This window comes from Nannospalax galili, unplaced genomic scaffold (assembly GCF_000622305.1).
Source record: "Nannospalax galili isolate Female #2095 unplaced genomic scaffold, S.galili_v1.0 scaffold613, whole genome shotgun sequence".
NCBI classification, from domain to species: domain Eukaryota; kingdom Metazoa; phylum Chordata; class Mammalia; order Rodentia; family Spalacidae; genus Nannospalax; species Nannospalax galili.
In genome coordinates this window covers 458,687-479,699 of record NW_008332065.1, presented here as the reverse complement: position 1 = coordinate 479,699, position 21,013 = coordinate 458,687, and the positions used below count along the sequence as shown (strand labels likewise).

Sequence of the window (21,013 nt, the reverse complement as noted above, 5' to 3'; positions counted from 1 at the left end):
TCAAGCTCACAGGCAAGGTCATTTAGTCACTGGCAGGGCAGTGGTAACTACCTCTGCTCTGTACCAAAATACTCATTTGAACTCCAGAACAGGAGACAGTAAACTGATAGCTGCTCAGATTTCTGTTAGGAAGCCAAATGAAGTGTTTGGATTTAATTACAAATTCACCTCTTGATCTATAATTCTGAAAGATAATGGGGTGTGACAAAAATAAAGAGATGTTGAAAATGATGTATCAGTTTAAAAATATACAAGGAGGGGTTGGGGAGATGGCTCAGTCATAAAGTGCTTGCACAAGAATAAAGACCTGGGTTCTCGTCCCATCACAAGTAAAGCTGGGTACAGCAGCACATCTGTAACCCCAGTACCGGAGGGAGGGGGCAGAGATAGGTGGAGCCCTGGAGCTTCCTGGCCAGCCAGACTAGTTGAATTAGTGAGCTCCAGGTTCAGTGAGAAACCCTATCCCCCAAATAAGGTGGAGAATGACTGAGGAAGACACTCAGCATTGACCTCTAGTTTCTATATGCACAGGTGCACACATACGCACCCATTGGGGTATTAATTCCTCTTTTCTCAGCTGAAGTATCTTATTCTCCCTGTCATACTTTTTGTTTTAACTGCATATTCCTGTTCTCAGCTCCTATATGCAGCAGAGAATGGAAGATGAAATAGGCCACTCTTGTGAACACACAGAAATAAACCGTGCCTGTTTGTTCCTGGGCTTGACTAGTGTGGGTGGGTCATTGGATTCTTGTCTGCTAATGGCTGGTCTTGTGTAAGGTGGTCGGATCTACTTTAGAAGCCATGTTCTGCCTCATCACTTTGAATCTACTTTAACCTACTGCCAGGCTAGGATAGGAGAATAGCTTGTTAGCAGAAGCCTGGGTCATACCCCATTATCTTTCAGAACTAATGATGGATATTATAAAGTTTGCTTTTAATGGTTGATCCAAAAGATAATTCACAGAAATAAGTAGGTGCCAGTAATTGTCATGCGATCCCACTTCGTGGGCTTGCAAAGGCTGTTAGAATGTTGATAGTTTTTTAAAAAAAAAGAGTTCTCTTCTGTGATGTCATTGGTTATTCCAGGATGTGTCATTTGAGTGATTTCTTTTTAGGAGATTAGACAAATCTGTGTCCAGGTATTCCTGATAAGGATTTTTGCAGATGACATTGTTTTCAGTAACAACAATATTAACATTTCTTGACCTCTGTTTTATGAAATGCTTACCCTGAGCGAGGGAATGCTGTTCGGTAAAGTGTCATGTTTACCTTCAGGGGACTTAATCAAGCAGGCCAGGGATTTGTGTGGGCAAATCAGTGTGTTTTTAGCTTGAGGGTTTTGATGCCTGAAGACTGTCTCAGAGTGGAGGAGGCTGCGAGAGGGCAAGGCCGAGAGCAGGGGAACGGAGTAGATTCTGACAGGAGATGCAGAGGAAAATGGAAATTTTTGCCAGCCCTGAGAATTTTTCTTTTTTTTCTTCTGCTTTTGAGGTTGGACCTAAGGCTTTGCACATGCTAGGTAAGCACTGTACCTCTGAGCTACAGCCCAGCGGTCTCATGTGTGTGCTCTCGAGTAGGTATACATACCAGGGGAATCCCAGACCTCTTTAGGGGTTCTTAGTCACAACAAAAGAATTTAAGAATGGATTCAAACAGAAGCTGGAAGACAGTTTGATTAGAGTTTAACAGAAAGACCCTCAGGGCAGGCAAGCTGTAAATCTCAGCTACTGCCAGGAGGAGGAGGATTGAGGAGAGAAGGAAAACACTATGCTGTTTAATCCAGCATGGAGGGCAGCCACACAGCAGGGTGGGGGAGCTTTAGAGAAAAAGTCAGGAAACCCCAGATATTGGGGAAACACAAAGTGTTAGGAAAAGTGTCTTTGGAAAAGAGATGGAGAAAAGGAGGGTTATGCATTTCTGAATTCAGGCTTAGGGAGCTACATGTCTGCAGCCCGGGAAGCTGCTGCACTAGGGACAGAGGATTCTGGGCAGGAAAAGATACATTATGTCATTAAAGAACTTAAGTATTCCACCTGTCTTTGGCATGGTTTAAGGTGAGCTCCCCTTCCTTGGGGGTGGTTCCATGGTCAGTAATTTACCTGGCCTAACTGGAATGTTAGGTCTTTACTCTGGCCAGAGAGAGTTTAGGACAGAGACTCTCTTCTTGACTAGAAAGAGTTTTCTTTTTATTGCTGCTAATAACCAGCTGTCATCAGGGAAAAAGTTGGCAAACTTGCAGTACTTTTTTGTGTGGTGCTAGGAATTTAATTTAGGGCCTCACATGATAGGGAAGTGCTCCACCACTGAGCTATATGCCCAGCCCTGGAACAAACACACACACACATACACACACAGACACACACACAAAAACACACACGAAAATAATCTTTATAATACATTTGAATTTTTAGGATAACACTTTAAAACATTGTGTTACTGTGGAAACACTTTAAAGGATATTTCTAAATATTGGGATCCTGGAAGATAATATGAAAAATAAATGCTTCAGGATGATGAGTTGTTTTTAAAATTTAAACATTTCAAATTGAAAAGTTGATTTAGTTTTACAGGCATAGAAGAAGCCAATACATATTGGTAAAGAAAGCAGGATCAAAAATATTGACTGGCTGGGCGTGGTGGCGCACACCTTTAATCCCAGCACTCGGGAGGCAGAGGCAGGCAGATCTCTGTGAGTTCAAGGCCAGCCTGGTCTACATAGTGAGTTCCAGGACAGTTGAGGCTACAGGGAGACCCTGTCTCAAAAAGACCAAAAAAAAAAAAAAAAATTGACTGGTGGGACTGGAGAGACGTTTCAGTGGCTAAGAGCACTGGCTACTCTTGCAGAAGATCCAGGTTTAAATCCTAACCCCCACATGGTGGCCAACAACCGTCCATAACTCCAGTTCTTGGGGATCCGATGCTGCTTTCTGTCCTCCATGGGCACGTCACTACACAGGTGCCCTTACATACATGCAGGCATAACACTCATACACATAAATTTAAATTTAAAAAGTATTGACCAGTTAAACAACAATACAAGTGTTTATTCAAGCCCAGTAATACTTATTTAATACAAAGATAGGAGTATCCTGTAAATACCAGGGATGGTGCTAATACTATAGAGATGGAAAAACCAATTTTTCCATTTTTAAAATTGTACTTTTAAAAGTTCCAATAGAGGCCAGAGAGATGACTCAGCACTTAAGAGCACTGGCTGCTCTTGCATAGGACCCAGGTTCAATTCCCAACACCCACATGGCAACTAGCAGTCATCCATAACTCCAGTTCTGGGGGAATCCAATGTCCTCTACTAATCTCTCTGAGCAGTGCAGGACTCGGGTGTACTTACATACACATAGGCAATACACTCATACACATTAAATCAATAATAATAAAATATTTTAAAAGTTATGACATATAACAATGATTCTTTCAGAATTTGCCTGTTTTTAACTATCTTCTGACATTTTGATTCCCTAAAGCCCACGTTTTAATCAAGTGTCTTTATTTGTTAGCTTTCTCTCAGTAACCTGATATTTGCTTTCTAGCAAGATAGACTGATTTAGCTCAGTTGAGAGAGTGCTCACCTAGAATGCATGATGTCCTGGGTTTGAGCCACAGTACATCATACATCCAGCATGGTGGTTCATGCCTATAATCTCAGGATTTGAGAGGTGGAGGTAGGAGGACCAGAAGTTGAAGGACATCATCCTCCGACATATAGCAAATTTAAAGCCAGCCTGGGCAACATGATACCTATCTTCAAAAGACAAAACACTCCAAAACACCCAGTGCTCTAGGTATGATCTCTCTAGGTATGCTGAGGGTTAGCAGGTGGCTTGTTGGTGTTTCTTCTACACCCCTGCCCCTCTCTGCAATGAAACCTTGCTGAGTGTGTCCATTAGGAATGTATTGCAGGTAACAGAACCTAGCTAACTTGAGCTTAAGCAAGTGGAGGAGTTGTGGTCTCCCCTGGTAGGTCTGAAAGCTGAGCTTTACACAGGCCTGTTTCTGGGATTTTCTTGTTGTCTTCCTGGTGCCTGTTTTCCAGGTGGAAAGGCTGCCCACCTGGAAAAGGGTTCCAGGCAAGGCCAACAAAAGAGCGGGGTCAGGGGTCAGAGGCCTTGACATACAGATCTGTCGGTAGCACCAGAAAGGTAAAGCCCTGTGTGTTGACCCTCCTGGCCAGCTTCGGCCCACACCTCACCAGCCTCATCTGGTTCCCAGGCTACAGCAGCTGCAGGGCTGACTGGGAAAACTAGACCTTTACTTTTATAGCCATTGGAGAGAGAGAATGAATGGCTCTGGGTAGCTAGTCTAGGTCTGCCATAGCACTTCCTGGTGTTTGATGCATCCTCTGAGACAGTACACTGCCCAGTGAGTCCAAGAGTGCGGTGCCATTTAAAGATTTGATGTGAATGCCAGGCATGATGGTGTGCACCTTTAAATCCCAGCCCTCGGGAGGCAGAGGCAGGCAAATCTGTGAGATTGAGGCCAGCCTGGTCTATGTGGTGATTCCAGGCAGTCTGGGATTAGGGAGACCCTGTCAAAAACCAAAAAACACAACAGCAACAAAAAAGAATCGATGTGAAATTATCTCATATCTTGAGAAACCTTCCTCTGCTCAGTTGCTGTAAAGTTCCCGGGGTCTTTGGTAAGGAAAAGGACCTTCATCCTGCCCTCCTTTTGCTGAAAAGGAGGGCGTGTTCTGGCCCTCTACCTCCCCTAGTCACTTTGCAGATTTCGTCTGGCGACAAAAAAAAAAACCTATCCATTTTCCCCTTTCTTCTGCCAGTCTTTCTGACTCGTTTTTCCATTTGAGATACATAAAAGGCCTTAATCAGTCTTACATTCACTTCAAGTCTGAAAAAAAGAAGCTATGTTTGAAGTGTGAAAGTATGTGAAATAAAGACCCATTGCATCAAATACCTACAGCCTTTGAAGGCACTTGGAAGTCACTTTATGGTTTCTGTACAAGGCCACATCTAGGGCAGAGAAGGAAAAGCTACCGTGTTTGAAGGAGACATCTGACAAGTGTAACTGCTTCGTCCTTTTCTTCACACTAAATGGCGACTGAGGCTGTGAGGGGCTAGGTAATTTTCCCAATACTTACCCACCCCCAAAGTCTCAGATTAAAACCAGGACCATCTAACCCGGCCCCCTACACACACCAGTTCTCTGTGTGTGTCTCATTTGCCTGTAATTAAACCTGCACAGATGTGCTTATTCAGTCTCCGTTAAAAAAACAAAACACCCAAAGCCAAGCTGGGCGTGGTGACACACACTTTTAGTCCCAGCACTTGGGAGGCAGAAGCATGTGGATTTCTGTGTGTTCGAGGCCAGCCTGGTCTACCTAGTAAGTTCTAGACCAGCTGGGGCTACAGGGAGACCCTGTCTCAAAAAGACCAAAGAAAAAAAAAAGCCCAGAGCCCCATTGGAATTGATGAGTCTTCCTCATTTGCCAAAGGTCCCTGGGTTTCACATCAGCTGTGCACATTTGGAATTTAAACATGAGACGTGTGGATGCCTATGGAGGACTCTGGCTGAGGCTGCTTAATCGTGTAAGTTAGCTAGCACCCTCCTGGGGGAAAAAAAAAATCCTACAAGAGAGTAGAGGTTTACAAGTTTACTTGGAGGTCATTTCTGCAGGTTTAAATCTGCGTCAAGTGCAATGTAATTTATTTAACCTGTCTTCTGATCCATTCCCTAGAGATTGCTGGGGCCAGGCAGTTGCCAGTGAAAGCTACAAGCATCTTCACTTAGATTTCCTCGGGTCACTGAGTGTCCATGGCACATCAGCAGACTCTGTAGCACAGGGCAGACAACTCACTGCCCAGGCGCCTGTGGGGCGGGGGGGGGGGGGGTCGTGCATTAGAGCTGAGATGTAGGCATTGGAGTCTCAGCAGATCCAGGGTCTGTAGCTAAAAGGGAGAAGTTTACCATGCAGTGGTCATGACGGCTGCTATGAATCATGTCTGGGGAGTTTGCTTCAGAGTCTGGGAGCATTTAGGGAAGTGGTTGAGGGTAACAGAGTCCTGTCCTGTGGTCGCAGTTAGAAGCAGATACAGGGAAGGGGCATATTAACTTACTTTCCAATTAACATCAGTTTGCAAATACAGCAACAAAGTAAAATCATTTGAGGAAAACAAAACACTTAAGTATGTTCTTGCATTTTAAAAATTGATAATAGAATTTAAGCATGCAACCACATACGACTTTCTTCTTCAGTCACTGTCAATGTTAGAAGCAAAGAGTTCACACATTCTGGTTCCAGAGTTCCTGCTGAACTGTTGCAGCTGTTTACAGTGAGGCAGACAACCCTAGACACACTGCCTTTCACATTCATGTAGCTTTAGAATCAATGGTGTTTGATCTACACTCTGTTGCTCTAACCTTCAGTTACATTTGTTCTTAAATTAGATTTCCCATTTGGTTTGAATACCTCTGATGTGCGGAGCCTGAGTAAGGATCTGTAATCATGTGCGCTCAGTTAATAGTCACTTGAGGACCACCTGCGTGCACCTGTCACTGTGCTAACAGACTTGGTACTGTGGAGAGAGGTGAAAACAGCAAGGAGGAAACAGATAACAGCTTAATAAATATAGGCAATAAAATGCAGTGAAAGTGGTTCGAGAGGGCTCTCTGAGGCTTCATGAGAAAAGGTGCTGTCATGAGGTGGCTCTTGCTGTTTCCCTCTGAAATTGTTGTATATTCATTAACAAACGCATATTGACTGTCTGCTGTGGGCCAGGCATCGTGAGGCATGGCTGTGGACAGAACAGGCAAAGCCCCCTGCCCTTGAGATGTTTATATTCTAAAGAGGGGAGGTGGACACAGGTGTTAGGCATAAAGCAAATGGAGCCCTGAAGGAGAATCAGGAGTTCAGAACAGCTGGTGAGAACGCTAGTCGGTGGCAGAGGGCTCACTGGGAAACTGAGCCAGAAAGTTTAATTTGTAATACATTTCTCAAGACAGGCTCTCACGGTGTATCTGTAACTGGCCTGGAATTCCACTCTGTATAAACCAGGCTAGCCTTAAACTTTCTACAGTCCTCTTGTCTTTGCCTCTCAAATGGTGGAATTACAGGCATGTGCCACCATGCCGAACTTGAACCAGAAATCAAGAGGGAGGGCTGGTGATGTAGCCCAGAAGGTAGATCACCTTTTTCCCTATAGGGCAACTAGTCATTATTTCAGACTTTGGGTACCACACACATAGCTGCTCAGCTCTGCCGTTGGAGGGCAGATACAGCTAGAGACCATCCGTGATGAGTGTAGCCATAGCACACAGCTTTATTTGTACTTAATTTTATGGCATAAAATATTACCCTTCTGCTTTTATTTTTTCTCAACTGCCCATTCTCTCCCCCCCCCCCTCTCTCTCTCTCTCTGGGGTGATTTGTGCCTATAATCTTAGCCTTTAGAGGTGAAGGCAGGAGGATCAGGAGTTCAAGGCTAAGCAGGGCTACACAGGGAGAAAGAAAAAGCATATGATCATGTGTGGCTGCAGGCCACTCCTAGAGAGCCAGTTGGCTAGAGGGCAGCACAGCTGTAGTTTTGCCAGACCTAACTCAAGAGATTGGTCCGTATGGTTCCCTTGTTTGTATGTTATATGTTTGCTTTGTTTTGATTTTAAGACAAGGCTTGTCTGTGTAGTCCAGGCTGGCCACCCACTGTGTATGCATGTTGTAAGAGTCAAATGGGCATTTTGCCCTTTGGTAGATGCTTTCCTGTTTTATGCCCACTGTCTTGATGGTTTCTGTGAGAAGAAAGTGGCATCAATCCATCTGTTCCCCAAGTGCCAAATATTCACTCACCTACAGAAAGTTCATGTCTTCTAATTTTTTTTAAAGATTTTTATTTTGTATGTATGAACATTTTTCCTGCATATATGTTTGTATACTACATTTATGCCTGATGCCTGCAGAGGCCAGAAGAAGGCATTGGACTTCCTGGAACTGAATTATAGACTATTGTGAGCTGCCATGTAGGTGCTGGGAACTGAACCTGAGTCCTCTCAAGAGGACTTGAGCCCTCTGTCAAGCCCCATATCATCTGAGTTTTATTGCTAGGCTTCACTGTGCAGCAATAGCTATTATTTTAAAGTCTTCATCATTATACAAATTTTCTGTAGACATGTTAACTAGCAGTTAAGAAGTCTGTGGAACGATATTGCATCAGATGCAAATTATAGACGATGGGTAGAGCAGCTTACCTTATTAATAGGCTTAGTTGTCTAACCCAGGAAAGTTCAGAGTAGGCTGTACAAGAAAAGATTAGGGCAGCAGCTGCAAAATGTCAGCAGTGGCCCAGGCTCCTGCTTCCTCCATCACCAACCCTAGCATATGGTGTTTGTTTTCACTTTTGTGAAATGGTTTCTATAGTACCAGGTACCATGTCTACAATTCTGCAAGGAAAAAGGAAAAGGGGAATGGCAACAGGAGCTCTGTCCTTTCGTGGGGATGGGAGAATGTCTCATTACGTGGTCCAAGCTGGCCTTGAACTCTCAATCCTGCCTCAGCCTCCTGAGTGCTGGGGTGGCAGACATGCACAGCCACACCAAACTAGACTTGGCCTTTAATTCATGAGTTCCCACTGCCATGCATCTCACCGTCCAGGACTGTGTTGTGGATCACCTCCTGCTACAGAGGTACTGGGGAAAACTGGTTTTGTAGCTGAGGACATAGGTCTCTTCAAGCAGACTTCTGTTATTAAAAAGGCAAGATTGATTACTGGGTAAATAGCAATTGTCTGTCATGGCTACTAAATGTATTAAAGTAAAAATAAGTGTGAGAGGACTCATATGAAAGTTCTGTCACTTAGGGCTTAGGGACCATTGAGGAAGAAGAGTTAGAAAGACTGTAAGAGCCAGGGGTGGTGGATGACCACAAACCAAAAACAGTTTCCAAGACAGCAGGGAAGTTGCTTACATGAACTTACAGCAATAGTGACAGCATTCACAAGACTCATGCAAGCTCAAACCAGACAAAAATCCAGCATAAACATAGGGAAATGGGTTAAAGGCCCCAACCTTAGCTGAGGTTGGCAACCGATGACTACTGGGAGAAGAAAAGTTGATCTTCTTCAAGGGAGTGATGCTAGATAGGCTGACTGGGCTCCAGTGAATGGACTCACACCAAGGGACATTTGGGGACACAAATGGCTCAATAGGCCCTAACATGTATGACAGAATACATGAAATCCAGTAAGTGAGGGCTATGGAGGGGTGCAGATAGGCAAAAGTGTCTAAATATGATCAAGATGTATGAAATTCGCAAGAATTAAATTAAGACAAACAGCAAAGACACGTGAGCTATAATACCTTCCACCCGAGGATGAACTGAGGCCAGTGAAGTTGTTAACTATTGTCCCACAATTTCCTCCTCTTCCATTTCCCCAACAATCTTTAAAAAAAAATACTGGGTGTTTTCTGCAAGAAACAATATATTCTAAAATGAAATGGAGATCTTTTTTAAAGGTTAAAAACTCACTCAATTTTATGTCTTACAGGGCTTATACTGAGTTCAATATTGTATAACTGTATTAATTCAACTGTGAACCTAGAAACTTACAGCCACTTGTGAAAGAGATGTACTCTTGCTCTGGAGTGTGTTAGTGAGTCTGTTAAAGCTGTAATGAAATGCTTCTTCTAATCATGTAGTTATTAAAAACTAAAAAAAAAAATACTGGGTGTAAGGTGCATTTTGTTTCAGAAGAGTTGAAACAGAGAAAGAACAGAGTGCTTTGTGTGAAGGAAAAGATTGTGCCTACTGTGTTTCTATTTGGATTCCAGTGTCCAGCCCAACACATGAAGTGTCCTTGGCAGCTTTCTGCTGCCCCAGGGGAAAGCTCTCTGTCACCTGGGGCTGCCCATCAGGCCAAGTGTTCTTTGTGTCCCTGCCTCCCATGCAGGTTCGTCCCCTGCCACACATGCCTGGGCACCACAGGTCCAGACCAGGCCACCTCTGCAGAGTTTAAAAACAGCTCTGGGGTATGACTCATCTTTCTTCCTGAAGCTAAAGTCACAAACATCACTGGAATACTTAATTGTTTAATTTTTCCTGCCCTGTGTATTTGATTTGCTATAGTATTGGCTAAGTTTCTATCTAATACCCCATTAATTTTTTTCATGTAAGTGAAAGTAACCCTGGTAACTGACCCTTCAGGCTTTTCTCGTGTGACACTAGGGTGCTGTGTCTGTCTGTCCTCTGCCTCTTAAAACACATTTTCTGCTTAATCTTTTAAATATCAACACATTCCCTTCTGTTTGCTTCTTATATGACCTTCATGACTTTTTCTTTCTAATATAAACAAATACAACTATGTTCTCAGTTTTCATTGTTTTTCTTTTAAAAAGAAATGAGTATAGTCCATACCTGTGCTCATAACCAATTGATCAACCTTCTAGCTCTTTCCATAACAGTGTTAACAATTCATAATGGAGCTTCCCCTTTCTTCTTAAGCTACACAGCGTTAGAGTGATCTCTTTGAAGTGCAAACCTGGCTGTGCCTCCCTTTTTTAAACAGAAGTAGTGTCACTTACATTTTATTCCTTACAGTACTCTGTCAACCATCAGTGTTGTTAGGGAGCTATCCCTTGATTTCTAAGCATCATTAGTGTTAATGATGTTTTTGCATTTTAGCATTCTGATTAATTTTTACACAACATTAAGGTTTTAATCACGAGGAAGAAAGCTGTTGAGACCCAAACAGCCTCAGATACTGCTTATGGTGGTATAAACTGCTGTGCTCTAAAAAGTAGGTGTAGGAGCCTGAAAAATGCTGGAGAGTCCCTTACAGTACCTGTTATGGTGGTACACGCCAGCAGGATATGCTAAGAGGCCAAGGCAGGAAGATCAGGAGTTTCATTCATAGGGCTTGGACCTTAAGTAGTATTGGGAGATACCGGGAGGATTGATAAATCAGTGGCCTAACGTTTGTATCCCTTCAAACATATATTCCGATTCCCTAATTAGGAAGTGGCTGTTGGGAGGTGAGCGTCGGAATTAGAACCCTTATGAAAGAGGCCCCAGGGAACCGCCTTGTCTGTTCATCTGTGCAGGAAGGCCCTAACTAGACACCTGTTCTGCCAGTGCCTTGATTTTGGGCTTCTCAACCAACAAGATGATGTACTTAAGTGTTCTGTGTACGTACAATAAAACACTGTGGCTCATAACATCATGGTCTCGAATGAGCTGAGGTGTTTCAGGAAGGATTCAGGGACTTGCAGTGGTATGCTGGCATGCATAGAGCATGCTGTGTGTGCCCTGCTCAGAAGCAAGGCTTCAGTGAAGTAATGGCATGGGCCCAGATTAGTGCTGCCAGCGATTGGGTTTATTATGCATTGAATTATTTTTTGGTCTGTTGAAAGTTCAAAAATTTTTTCCTTTCTCTCTCTCTCTCTCTCTCTCTCTCTCTCTCTCTCTCTCTCTCTCTCCCCCCCCCCTTTTTTTTTTTTTTTTTTTTTTTTTTTTTGTGTGTGTGTGTGTGTGTGTGTGTGTGAGCGCCATAGCGCTCACATGCAGAGGCCGGAGAAAGATACTAGGTGTTTTCCTATGGGCAGTTGTTAGCTTCCATGTGGGCGTTATGATTTGAACCTGGGTCTTCAGTGTCCTGGCCTTTTTTTTTTTTTTTTTTTTTTTGCAGTTCCCATGTTTAGTAATGCACCTCCTTATGGGGGTCATGACTCACATTTTAACTCTTTGGGATCTAGTTCTATCCCTCTGAATTTTTACATCCTCCCATTACCTGGGATATTAGGATTATAGGCCACTATTCTTATGATTTCTAAATGCAAATAACTTTTTTGTAGTTAAGCTGAATTGTGAAGGACATTGTGCCTGCTCAGAGGTGTTTATGCTCCTTCAGGGACAGAGGGAGGCTACTAAAGAATGATTTAAGGCAGGTGAAGGATGTCAAATGTTCTTAAGAAGAATATACATTATCAGTAGGACCTTGGTCAAAAAATAGGTAACCACTTTTGACCTTAGTTTTCTTATCTGTGTGATTAAAAACAAAATTACCAACGAAGGTTTCTTGGGAGAAATAAAGTAGAATGGATGATTCTTTTTTGTTTTCCTAATTGAAGTTTCAAAACGACACAAACACATTTCTGGAATTATATATCAGTGAGGGAAAACAGTTAACTTTTCCAAAATGGAAAAGGGCTTCATTGAAGAAATCAAGAGGCCATTGTCTGTTGGGACTTAATCCCACACGGTGATTCTCTATGTCTTTGAGCTTAGGGATGTTCTGTTTTGCTGACATTTTATTTGTGTCCATGTAACCCCTACAGCCACACCATCTTGTTAGCCCATCCATTTATGGACTTCATCAAAACTCTGCTTCTAGTATATCATAGGTTTCCAACCTCTGGGCCACATACCTAATTGGTGATTTTAAGGGATTTGGAGGATGGGTGGAGGAAATCTGTATGTGAGAGTTTTTCCCTCAAGCTTTTAGGCTATTTGACATCTCAAAATGAGCCTTTTGGACATTGTAAATTTTACCTCAAGTCCTTAAGTTTTGTTTTGTTTTTTAATGCAGATTCCCCAGGTCTTTAGAAAAGGGAAACTTCTTTTATCTTTAACATGCTGGGTCTGTGACACTGAATATTGTGTCTCATGTAAATACATACCAAGTTAACATCGATGTGGGTAACATCCTAAGGACCTGAGGATGCTTCTGCAGGTCCTGAGGAGAACACCTGACCCCTAGTAACTGAAGAGGGAACCATGGAGGATCAGAGTTCATGGTTAACTCTCACCTCAAAAGTGAGAAATGTTTTCCTCTTGTGAATTGATGAAAGGATTCTTCTGTGGTCGTGGTTATAGCTGTGGAGTATGTGGAAGAGGCTGTGAAGGGAATAATAATGTTGCTGCTCACACCAGTCACTGAAATGTTGACATCTCAGATAGGATATACGTAGCTTCCAAATGGTCCTGGGTGGAGGGAGTGCTCCTGACTGTAAATGTCAAACTTCTTGCAGTGGGGAGGATGGAGTGGCCATGGCCTGTGAGAGCTAAGTGGGTCCCTCAGCTCACCTGCCGCCTCATCCTCTGTTTTGCTGGCAGTCAGGATTGAGCCTTGGTGTTCTGGGCCTGATGGCCAGTGAGGGCAGCAGCTGTACACCTCCCCTCTGGCCATGAGAAATGCAGTCCAGTTGAACCTGGAAATGCATACATGCTGTTTCATTTAAGCATTTTGCCTTATTTGTGTGCCTTTTCTCTAGATAAAGAAGAAGCAACAAGATGTGGTTAGATTTTTGGAAGCCAACAAGATAGAGTTTGAGGAAGTGGATATCACCATGTCAGAAGAACAGAGACAATGGATGTACAAAAACATCCCCCCTGAGAAGAAGCCTGCCCAGGGCAACCCTCTGCCACCTCAGATATTCAGTGGTGACCGGTACTGTGGAGTAAGTGGCTCAACTGTTCCCTTGTGATTTTGCAGTGTTACCTATAGGGTGATCAGAGTGCAGTTAGGTCCCTTACGATAAAGACTGTGACTTTAGGTAGTGGCTGTTCAAGGCCGTAGTCTAACAGAGGATGCAGCCAAGAGCAGATGTGAAGTCAGCATTGTACACGGTGTTCTGTTAGAGAACTGTGTGGTGTGTGATGTGAGTGCCAGGGTGTCTGTCAGTCATCCTGCCCCATCTTTACTCCATTAATACATTTGGGGGCCAGGGTGAAGGAGGTAATTATTCTTGAGTCTTTGTTCCCCTACAGTAAATAAGCTCTTGATAGCCAGTTATAAACAAGAGTTCCTTTGTTTAAAATATTATGAACAGAAGATGTGAACATCTAAAACCTTCAGTGCCTTCCTACTGTGCACTGAGTATATGAGAAAGAAGCGGATCTGTCTAGTTGTCTGCCTTGCTTATTTCTTAGGTCAAGAAAAAAATTTGAGAAACTTCCTCCTAATGAGTATTTAGGAGTTTGCCATAGCTCTGCACTACACATAGTGTTTATTTGGGGACTGCTATTCTTTTAAGGAGCTACATCGCTGGGGTGTTTGAGAGCAAAAGGCTGGGTTGTCATTAGGGTGAGGAAAAGGGGTAACAGTACAGCTAGTGGCTACAGAGGGACATACAGCTGCATACATGCCGGATGGCCTCCTCCGCAGTGTGTAGTTTGATGAGCAAAGTCCTGCAGTGAGACACTCAGCAGAACCCACGCTCTCACATGTTTTCTGTGGCACCTCTGAAAACTTGTTTATCATTCTAAAACTCAGTTTTCTCATGTTTAAGCTCACTATGTAGCTGGAGTCCCGAGCCTCCTGTCCACCTGCCAGGGGCTGGGTTTACAGGTGCACACCACCATTCCTGGCGGGTTTTGTTTTGTAGTGCTAGGGGACAAATCCAGGGCTTTGTAAGTGCAAGCAAGTGCACTACACTGAGCTACACCCTAGCTCTAGGCGTTTCTTCTCTTTAAGCAAGGATTATCTGTGACTATTTCCAAAGCACTTCTTAAGTATGTTATTATATGAAAATAGGGGTTAGGATTTGTCTTTTTTAAAAAATATAATGAATGCCGGGCATAGTGCTGCACTCCTTTAATCCCAGTACTTAGAGGCAGAGGCAGGTCAATCTCTGAGTTTAAAACCAATCTGTTCTACATAGTGAGTTCCAGAGCAGCTAGCTGGGGCTACAGGGAGACCCTGTCTCAGACCTCCCCCCAAAATAATAATAATAAAACAATACATTTCATGAGCTCCTGTTGTATTGGGGAAGTTTGTGGTAACCAGGTATATATGACTCATGATGGCCAAGGTTTATGTTTAAAAAACAATTACTTTTGCAAGTAGCCCAATAAAATGTGATAGAAAGCTTAAAACAAAAATCCAGTGGTTGTCTTTCTGTCAGACATTGCTGATCTAAAAATGCCTTTATTCTGTTTTTCTGGTTTGAGGAATAGTTTCTGGACAGAATTGTAGGCGGGGAAGAACTTTGATGGTATTGTTTTGTTCTCTCTGGTTGGCAGTGATGCGTTGAGAGGCCTTTGATGGTTTGTCAGTTTCTGCTCTGGCAGACTTTAAGGTCTTACTCTAAACTTGCACATTCTAAACTTGTTTGTGTTGCTGTCATGTGAACTATTTTTCATTTTTTGTTCAGAGCTCTTAGTGTGCTTTTGTAACCTAAGAAATTGCAGGAACAGACTATTAAATATGCTCTTACAGTATTTTCTTTAAAAATTTTGTTTCTTCCCTCCTCCATTTTCTTGAATGCCCATTAATCTGGGTGCTGGGTTTTGAACTCCCTGTTTTCTGATGTTGTTATCTTCCGGTCTGTTACCGGCTCTTGTGACTTACGTCATTTCCTGTTTCTTGCTGCTTTTCGTTTCCTTTTAAATAATGTGTTTTATGGTGTGAATTATGGTGTGAATGTTAGGTCTTAAGTCAATGAAGGTATTAAATGCAATTTGAAGTTTTCTTTTGTAACAAGTCTTGTCCCTATTGAATAGAGCTCTTCCTCCCTTCCCCTCTCCTCCTCCTTCCTTTCTTCTCTCCTTCCTCTCTCCCTTTCCGTTCCTTTCTTTCTCTTTCTGTTGCTTGTTCTCCATGCTTTCTCTCTTTCTCTGTCCCTTTCTCTCTCTCTTTCTCTTTCTCTCTCTTTCTTTCTCTTTCTGTTTCCCTCTCTTTCTCTCTCTCTTTCACTTTCCCTCTCTCTTTCTCTTTCTCTTTCTGTTTCCCTCTCTTTCTCTCTCTTTTTCTTTGTCTTTCTCTGTCTCTTTCTCTTTCCCTCTTTCTCTTTCTCTTTCTCTCTCTTTCTCTTTCCCTCTCTTTCTCTTTCTTTCTCTTTCTGTTTCCCTCTCTCTTTCTCTCTCTCTTTCTCTTTCTCTTTCCCTCTCTCTTTCTCTTTCTCTTTTTCTTTCTCTTTCTCTGTCTCTTTCTCTTTCCCTCTCTTTCTCTTTCCCTCTCTTTCTCTTTCTCTTTCTCTTTCTCTTTCCCTCTCTTTCTCTTTCTTTCTCTTTCTCTTTCCCTCTCTCTCTTTCTCTCTCTTTCCCTTTCTCTCTCTTTCTCTTTCTCCTCTCTCTCTGTCTCTTTCCCTCTCTCTCTCTCTCCTTTTCTCTCTCTTATTTCTTGGTACTGGAGATTGAGCTGCAGCCCTACACAGCTGAGCTCTACTGTGGAGATGTGCTTCCCCAGCCTGCTGCGGTATTTTTTCTCCGGCATGGCAGGCTTCTCTTAGAAGTTCATATAAAAATCTTTTAGTTCACGTTGTAGAAAGCTATGTGTGCCTGCTTGTGAATGCTGGCTTATTCTGGGAGGACAGTGCTGTAGCATGACTGAGCAGCCTGCTAGCCTGCTTCCTTCTGTCCTGTGGTACCTGCAGGTCTTTCTCAGATGAGAACAGCCACTCAGTCTCTTGCTTGGGAATGTCATCCTGGCCCCTGTGTTTGAGCACCTGAGGGTGAGGGAGCTAGGAGGTCTGTTGTGCACACTGACTTCATGTTCCTGTTTCCACCCATTCTCTCCAGGGCTGGAGTTGGGAACTCTTTTGCTTCCTGAAGGCATGTCTTTCCATAATGTATCTTCTGATTTCTTGGAGGAGAGAGACCCCTGGGAATGGAACCACCGCTTAGTCTGCAGTCTTTACCGCCTGCCCCCTTCACAGCAGCCATTGTGTCCACTTCCTGACCTTGGCTTGGACCCTGTGGCTTGCTTCTGCACACAGGCGTCCTCTGCTCCAATGTCCATCACTGTTTCTCCATCACTTCTGCCTGTGTTGAGGTTCAGGCCTGTCGATGTTTCCGTCTGTGTCAAAAAATGGAGCTCGTGCTTCTAATTTTAAGATCCTTGTTTTGTTGACCTTTTGAGAAGTAGAGGCTCAGTTGCTCTGTCATAAAGTGTCTTCAGAGTCTTTAGAGCAGGGGAATGTATTGGGTGGATATAGACTAATGTGAAAAATGGTTAGCTTTGTTCTTGTTTTTACCTTGGTGATTTCCAAGTCTCCCTATTCCTTTGCTCTGCCATCTATGGGATGTTTCCAGGTAGACTGGTGGTTGGCCTTCATATTGATGCAGCTGTGCCAGATTCATGGCTGCTTCTCTGCAGCAGTGATGTCCCTGACCTGATTTCACCAAGACTTGCACAAGCCAGTGAGACTGTGTAAAGGGGTGGATGGCAATCCGGAAGCCTGCTGGAACCCTTCAACTGCTAACAAAAGGGAGAGTTATAGGGTAGACAGATGGCTCAGCCATTAAGAGCACTTGTTGCTCTTGCAGAGGACAAGCATTCAGTTCTCAGCATCTACATGGTGTCTCACACCCCCTATAACTCCAGTTCCAGGAGATCTGATGCACTCTTCTGACTTCTGCAGGTATTGCCTGTATGTAGTATACTTATAATCAGGGAAAACATTCATATACATAAATAACAATAATCTTTTTTGAAAAGCGAAAGCTACAAAGGTGTGAAGGCCAGTGTCAGTGTGAGTCTTTCCATAAGACTTTCCATTTCTCCCTGTCTGTATCTGACATGTCCAGAGTGACCACTTGGCCTCTCAGACCACTGGAGCATCTGTGGGAGCTTGCAACAGCTGGAGTCACGCTCTGAGAGGCCCCAGCTTTGCCAGGACCTGGATGGACTGACTGCCTTGGCCTTTGTAAACGCACCTCTTCCCATTCTGGTCTTTGCTGTCTCCCCTTCCCACACCACTGGCCTCACCTTTTCAGGCTCCGAGTTCTGCAGGGATTGCTTGGAAACCTTGGTCTTCTGTAGTTTGGGGTGTGTGTTCCCTCTCCTGTTTTCTCTACAGTCCGGTTGAACTTGCTGTGTGTTCTGGGTATCTAGTGATGTTTTATTGCACTAATTTCCCCCCTGACTTCAGATGGCCCGGGTGAGACAAGAGGTACCGCATTTGCCAACCCCGCATCCTGATCCAGTTTGCTCAGAAATGCTAACATGGATTAGGAGTCTGAAATCTTCAGTGTCTGGCATAGAATTGCTGAATGGGGCTGTTTTTTTTAGGTAACTACATCTGACCCATCCTACCAGGATTGGAGCTACCAATCTTTATCAAATCTTTATCAAGATTTCACAAATAGAATATAGCATTAACAGCCCTGAGCCATTAAATTAAGAAATTCCACTTGGAGGCTACTCTTAGGCCCAAGAGGAATGTTAAACAGGAGTAGCAGGAGTCTCTGTCCATTTTAAGCAGCAGCTGCAGCTCCAGTAGCCTGAAAAAGTTGAGTTTTTAGGGACTGAAGAGATGGCTCAGTGGTTAAGAGCACTGGCTGCTCTTGCAGAAGACCTGAGTTCAATTTCTAGCACCCACATGGCAGCAAAAAACAGTCTAAAACTCCAGTTCCGGGGAATCTGGTGCCCCCTTCTGACCTTCACAGGAATTGCACAACACAGGTGCCCCTACCTACATGCAGGCAATACATTCATACACATAAAATAAAAATAATAAAAATATCCCTAGACATATGTAATTTCTTAATATGTGCAAAATATGGACCCTTAAATTTATAGACACCACCCATCGAAGAAGCTTCTTTTTCAACAGAAATTATTACAGAGTTCCAAAACTGGTCACACACAGAGATTGTCTGTGAATTGTCCAAGCCTAAGTGGCACATCTATGATGCAACCTCTACACCTAAGACTCACAGAACATAGAACAAGGGATAAAGAGAACACTAATGCATCTTTGAATTCACATCAATGAAGTTCCTTCAAGCAACAGAGGGCCAGAATTCAAAAGGTCACAAAGAGCCAAAACGTAGAGATTGAGTCCTTGGACAGGACTCCTATATCAAAATCCACCCACCCAGGGTTCAGGGACCATTGCAGAAGAGGGGGCATAAAGATCATAAGAACTAGGGAGGAGGTACATGACCATATAGAAATAGAGCCCTACAAGTTCCCGGTACCCTGCTCATACGAACCCACAACAATGATGTAAGCATGCATAGGACACATGCAAACTCAAGCAGACAAAAACCCAGCACAGAATTGTGGAAATGGACAGCAGGCCCCACTCTTAGTGGAACAGTTATTGGCAGCGGATTACTCCTAGGAGAGGAAAAGCTGATCTTCTTAAAGGTGGGACTCTAGATAGGCCGACTGGATCCCAGTGGATGAACTTGTACTGAGGGACATCTGGAGACACTAACTTGATATGATAGGCCTTAACACAAATGACAGAAGGTGTGAACTCCAGTCAGAGGACTTTGGGAGGGGGCCCATTGGGGAAGGAGGTATAAAGATGATTAAGATGTTCTGTATGAAATACACACAAAAAAATCAATAAATTTTTTTAATTGAATTTTTAAAAATTGTTCTTCTTTTGGATAAACCAGTTTTCTTTGGACTCATTCAGGGTGATCACTGCCGCCATTTCCTCCTCCGTGTGTTGTGTGTTCCCAGAGCCTCCTGCTTGGTTATGCCCTTGACATATGGAAAGAATGTGGGTCTGCCATTTCTTTGACATCGGCTGGGCTGTGGATGGCCACACAGCTTTTAGAGTGGCCACTGTGGACTTTCCTAACTGCTGTCTCAGGGAACACTGAAAGGGCAGAGAACTTCAAGATGTTTGTTTCTGATGCTTGCTTAGTCACTAATAGTCTAATCTGAGTGGAGCTTGTGGATAATGTCCTTAGCCTGGAGGAAGAATGAGACCATTGTTACCTCCACCTGCTGCAGATGTTATCTCCGCATATAAACAACTCTAACATTGGTTTTCACTTGAACGCAAGCAATTATAGGTAATAGGAGCTTTTTTCTTTTTCTTCTCTATTTCTTAAAATCCTCCACAGCTCTTTAGCTTGATCCCTCTTAAAATTACGGTATTTAGGAAAATGTCCCACTTAGATACGCGGTGTTAAGCTATGCTTTGACCCCTGCCATCCAGACATTTTCCCTTTTCTAGCAGGTGCCATTAGAATCAGTGAATGTTTCATCTTTTGTCTTAATTGTAATAAAGACGCACTGGCTGTTGAAACTCAGCACTTTAATCTAGAATATGATTTGTGTATTTGCGTTCTTTGCAAAGTCAGTATTAGCTGATCTTTGTACCCTGTAGTTACAGAGGGGGATTATCCTGTGGTGTGCAGTCTGCAGATGTGTATTTACAGACACTTCAAAGAGTGCCTTTAACTATAGGGAATTCAGCAGGCCTCATGTGAGTCCATAAACCACAATGCTTTTTACTTTTGAGAGGAACTGTAAAGTGTGTGTGTGTGTGTGTCTGTCTGTCTGTGTGTAGTGATTTTTTAATTCTAAGACTGTGTTACTCTTAAAATAATTTTACATTATACAGTTTAACTCAGAAGTATGAACAACTAAGTGGTTCTAGATTTTAAATTTTTAGTCATTTATTCTTTGTCCAAATATAAACAAGAAAATGGGTTTCTTCTTGCATTCTTTAAAATTCAGCTCAAAAGCTTTTGAATGTCAAAAGGCAAATTGTTCATTCTTCTTCAGAACCGGTAAAATACTAAAAACAAGACATGCCAGTCATTAATTAACAACCACAATTGATGCACCCACTTGACACAGGTTTTATTGGTAACCCAATATGTGTCAGGTTCTAGCCTACTGTTGACTTTTAAAAATGACTTTCTAGCTGGTAAGATGTCTCAGTGGGTAAAGGAGCAAGTCTGATGGCTATGCAAGCCTAACAACCTGAGTTCGATCCCTGGACCCATTAAAGGTGGAAGGAGGGAACAGGCACCACAAAGTTGTCCTCTCCCTGACTTCACAGGAGCTGTGTGGCATGCCCCCCCCCCGCCATCGTATACACTTAAAATAATAAAGTTTTTTAAGAGTATTTTTATTTATTTTTATTTTATGTGTATGAGTGTATTGCCTGCATGTATAAGTGTACCACCTGTGTCCTGAAATGCCCATGGAGGTCAGAAGAGGGTATCAGATACCCTGGAACTGGAGTTACAGATGACTGTTAGCTGTCATGTGGGAGTTGGGAACTGAACCCAGGTCCTCTGCAAGAGCAGCTGGCTAGTGCTCTTAACTATTGAGCCATCTCTCCAGCCCCAACAGTG

General features: G+C 43.2%; 1 protein-coding gene across 1 annotated transcript in view; it reads left to right on the top strand.

Annotated features, from left to right (window-relative positions):
* Sh3bgrl2 (SH3 domain binding glutamate rich protein like 2) overlaps positions 1 to 21,013 on the top strand; it is a 62,234-nt gene that overhangs the window by 29,701 nt on the left and 11,520 nt on the right. The window contains exon 3 of the mRNA XM_008827172.2: positions 13,234 to 13,419. Coding sequence (XP_008825394.1) covers positions 13,234 to 13,419 — 186 coding nt within the window. The remainder of the gene's footprint in view (positions 1 to 13,233; positions 13,420 to 21,013) is intronic.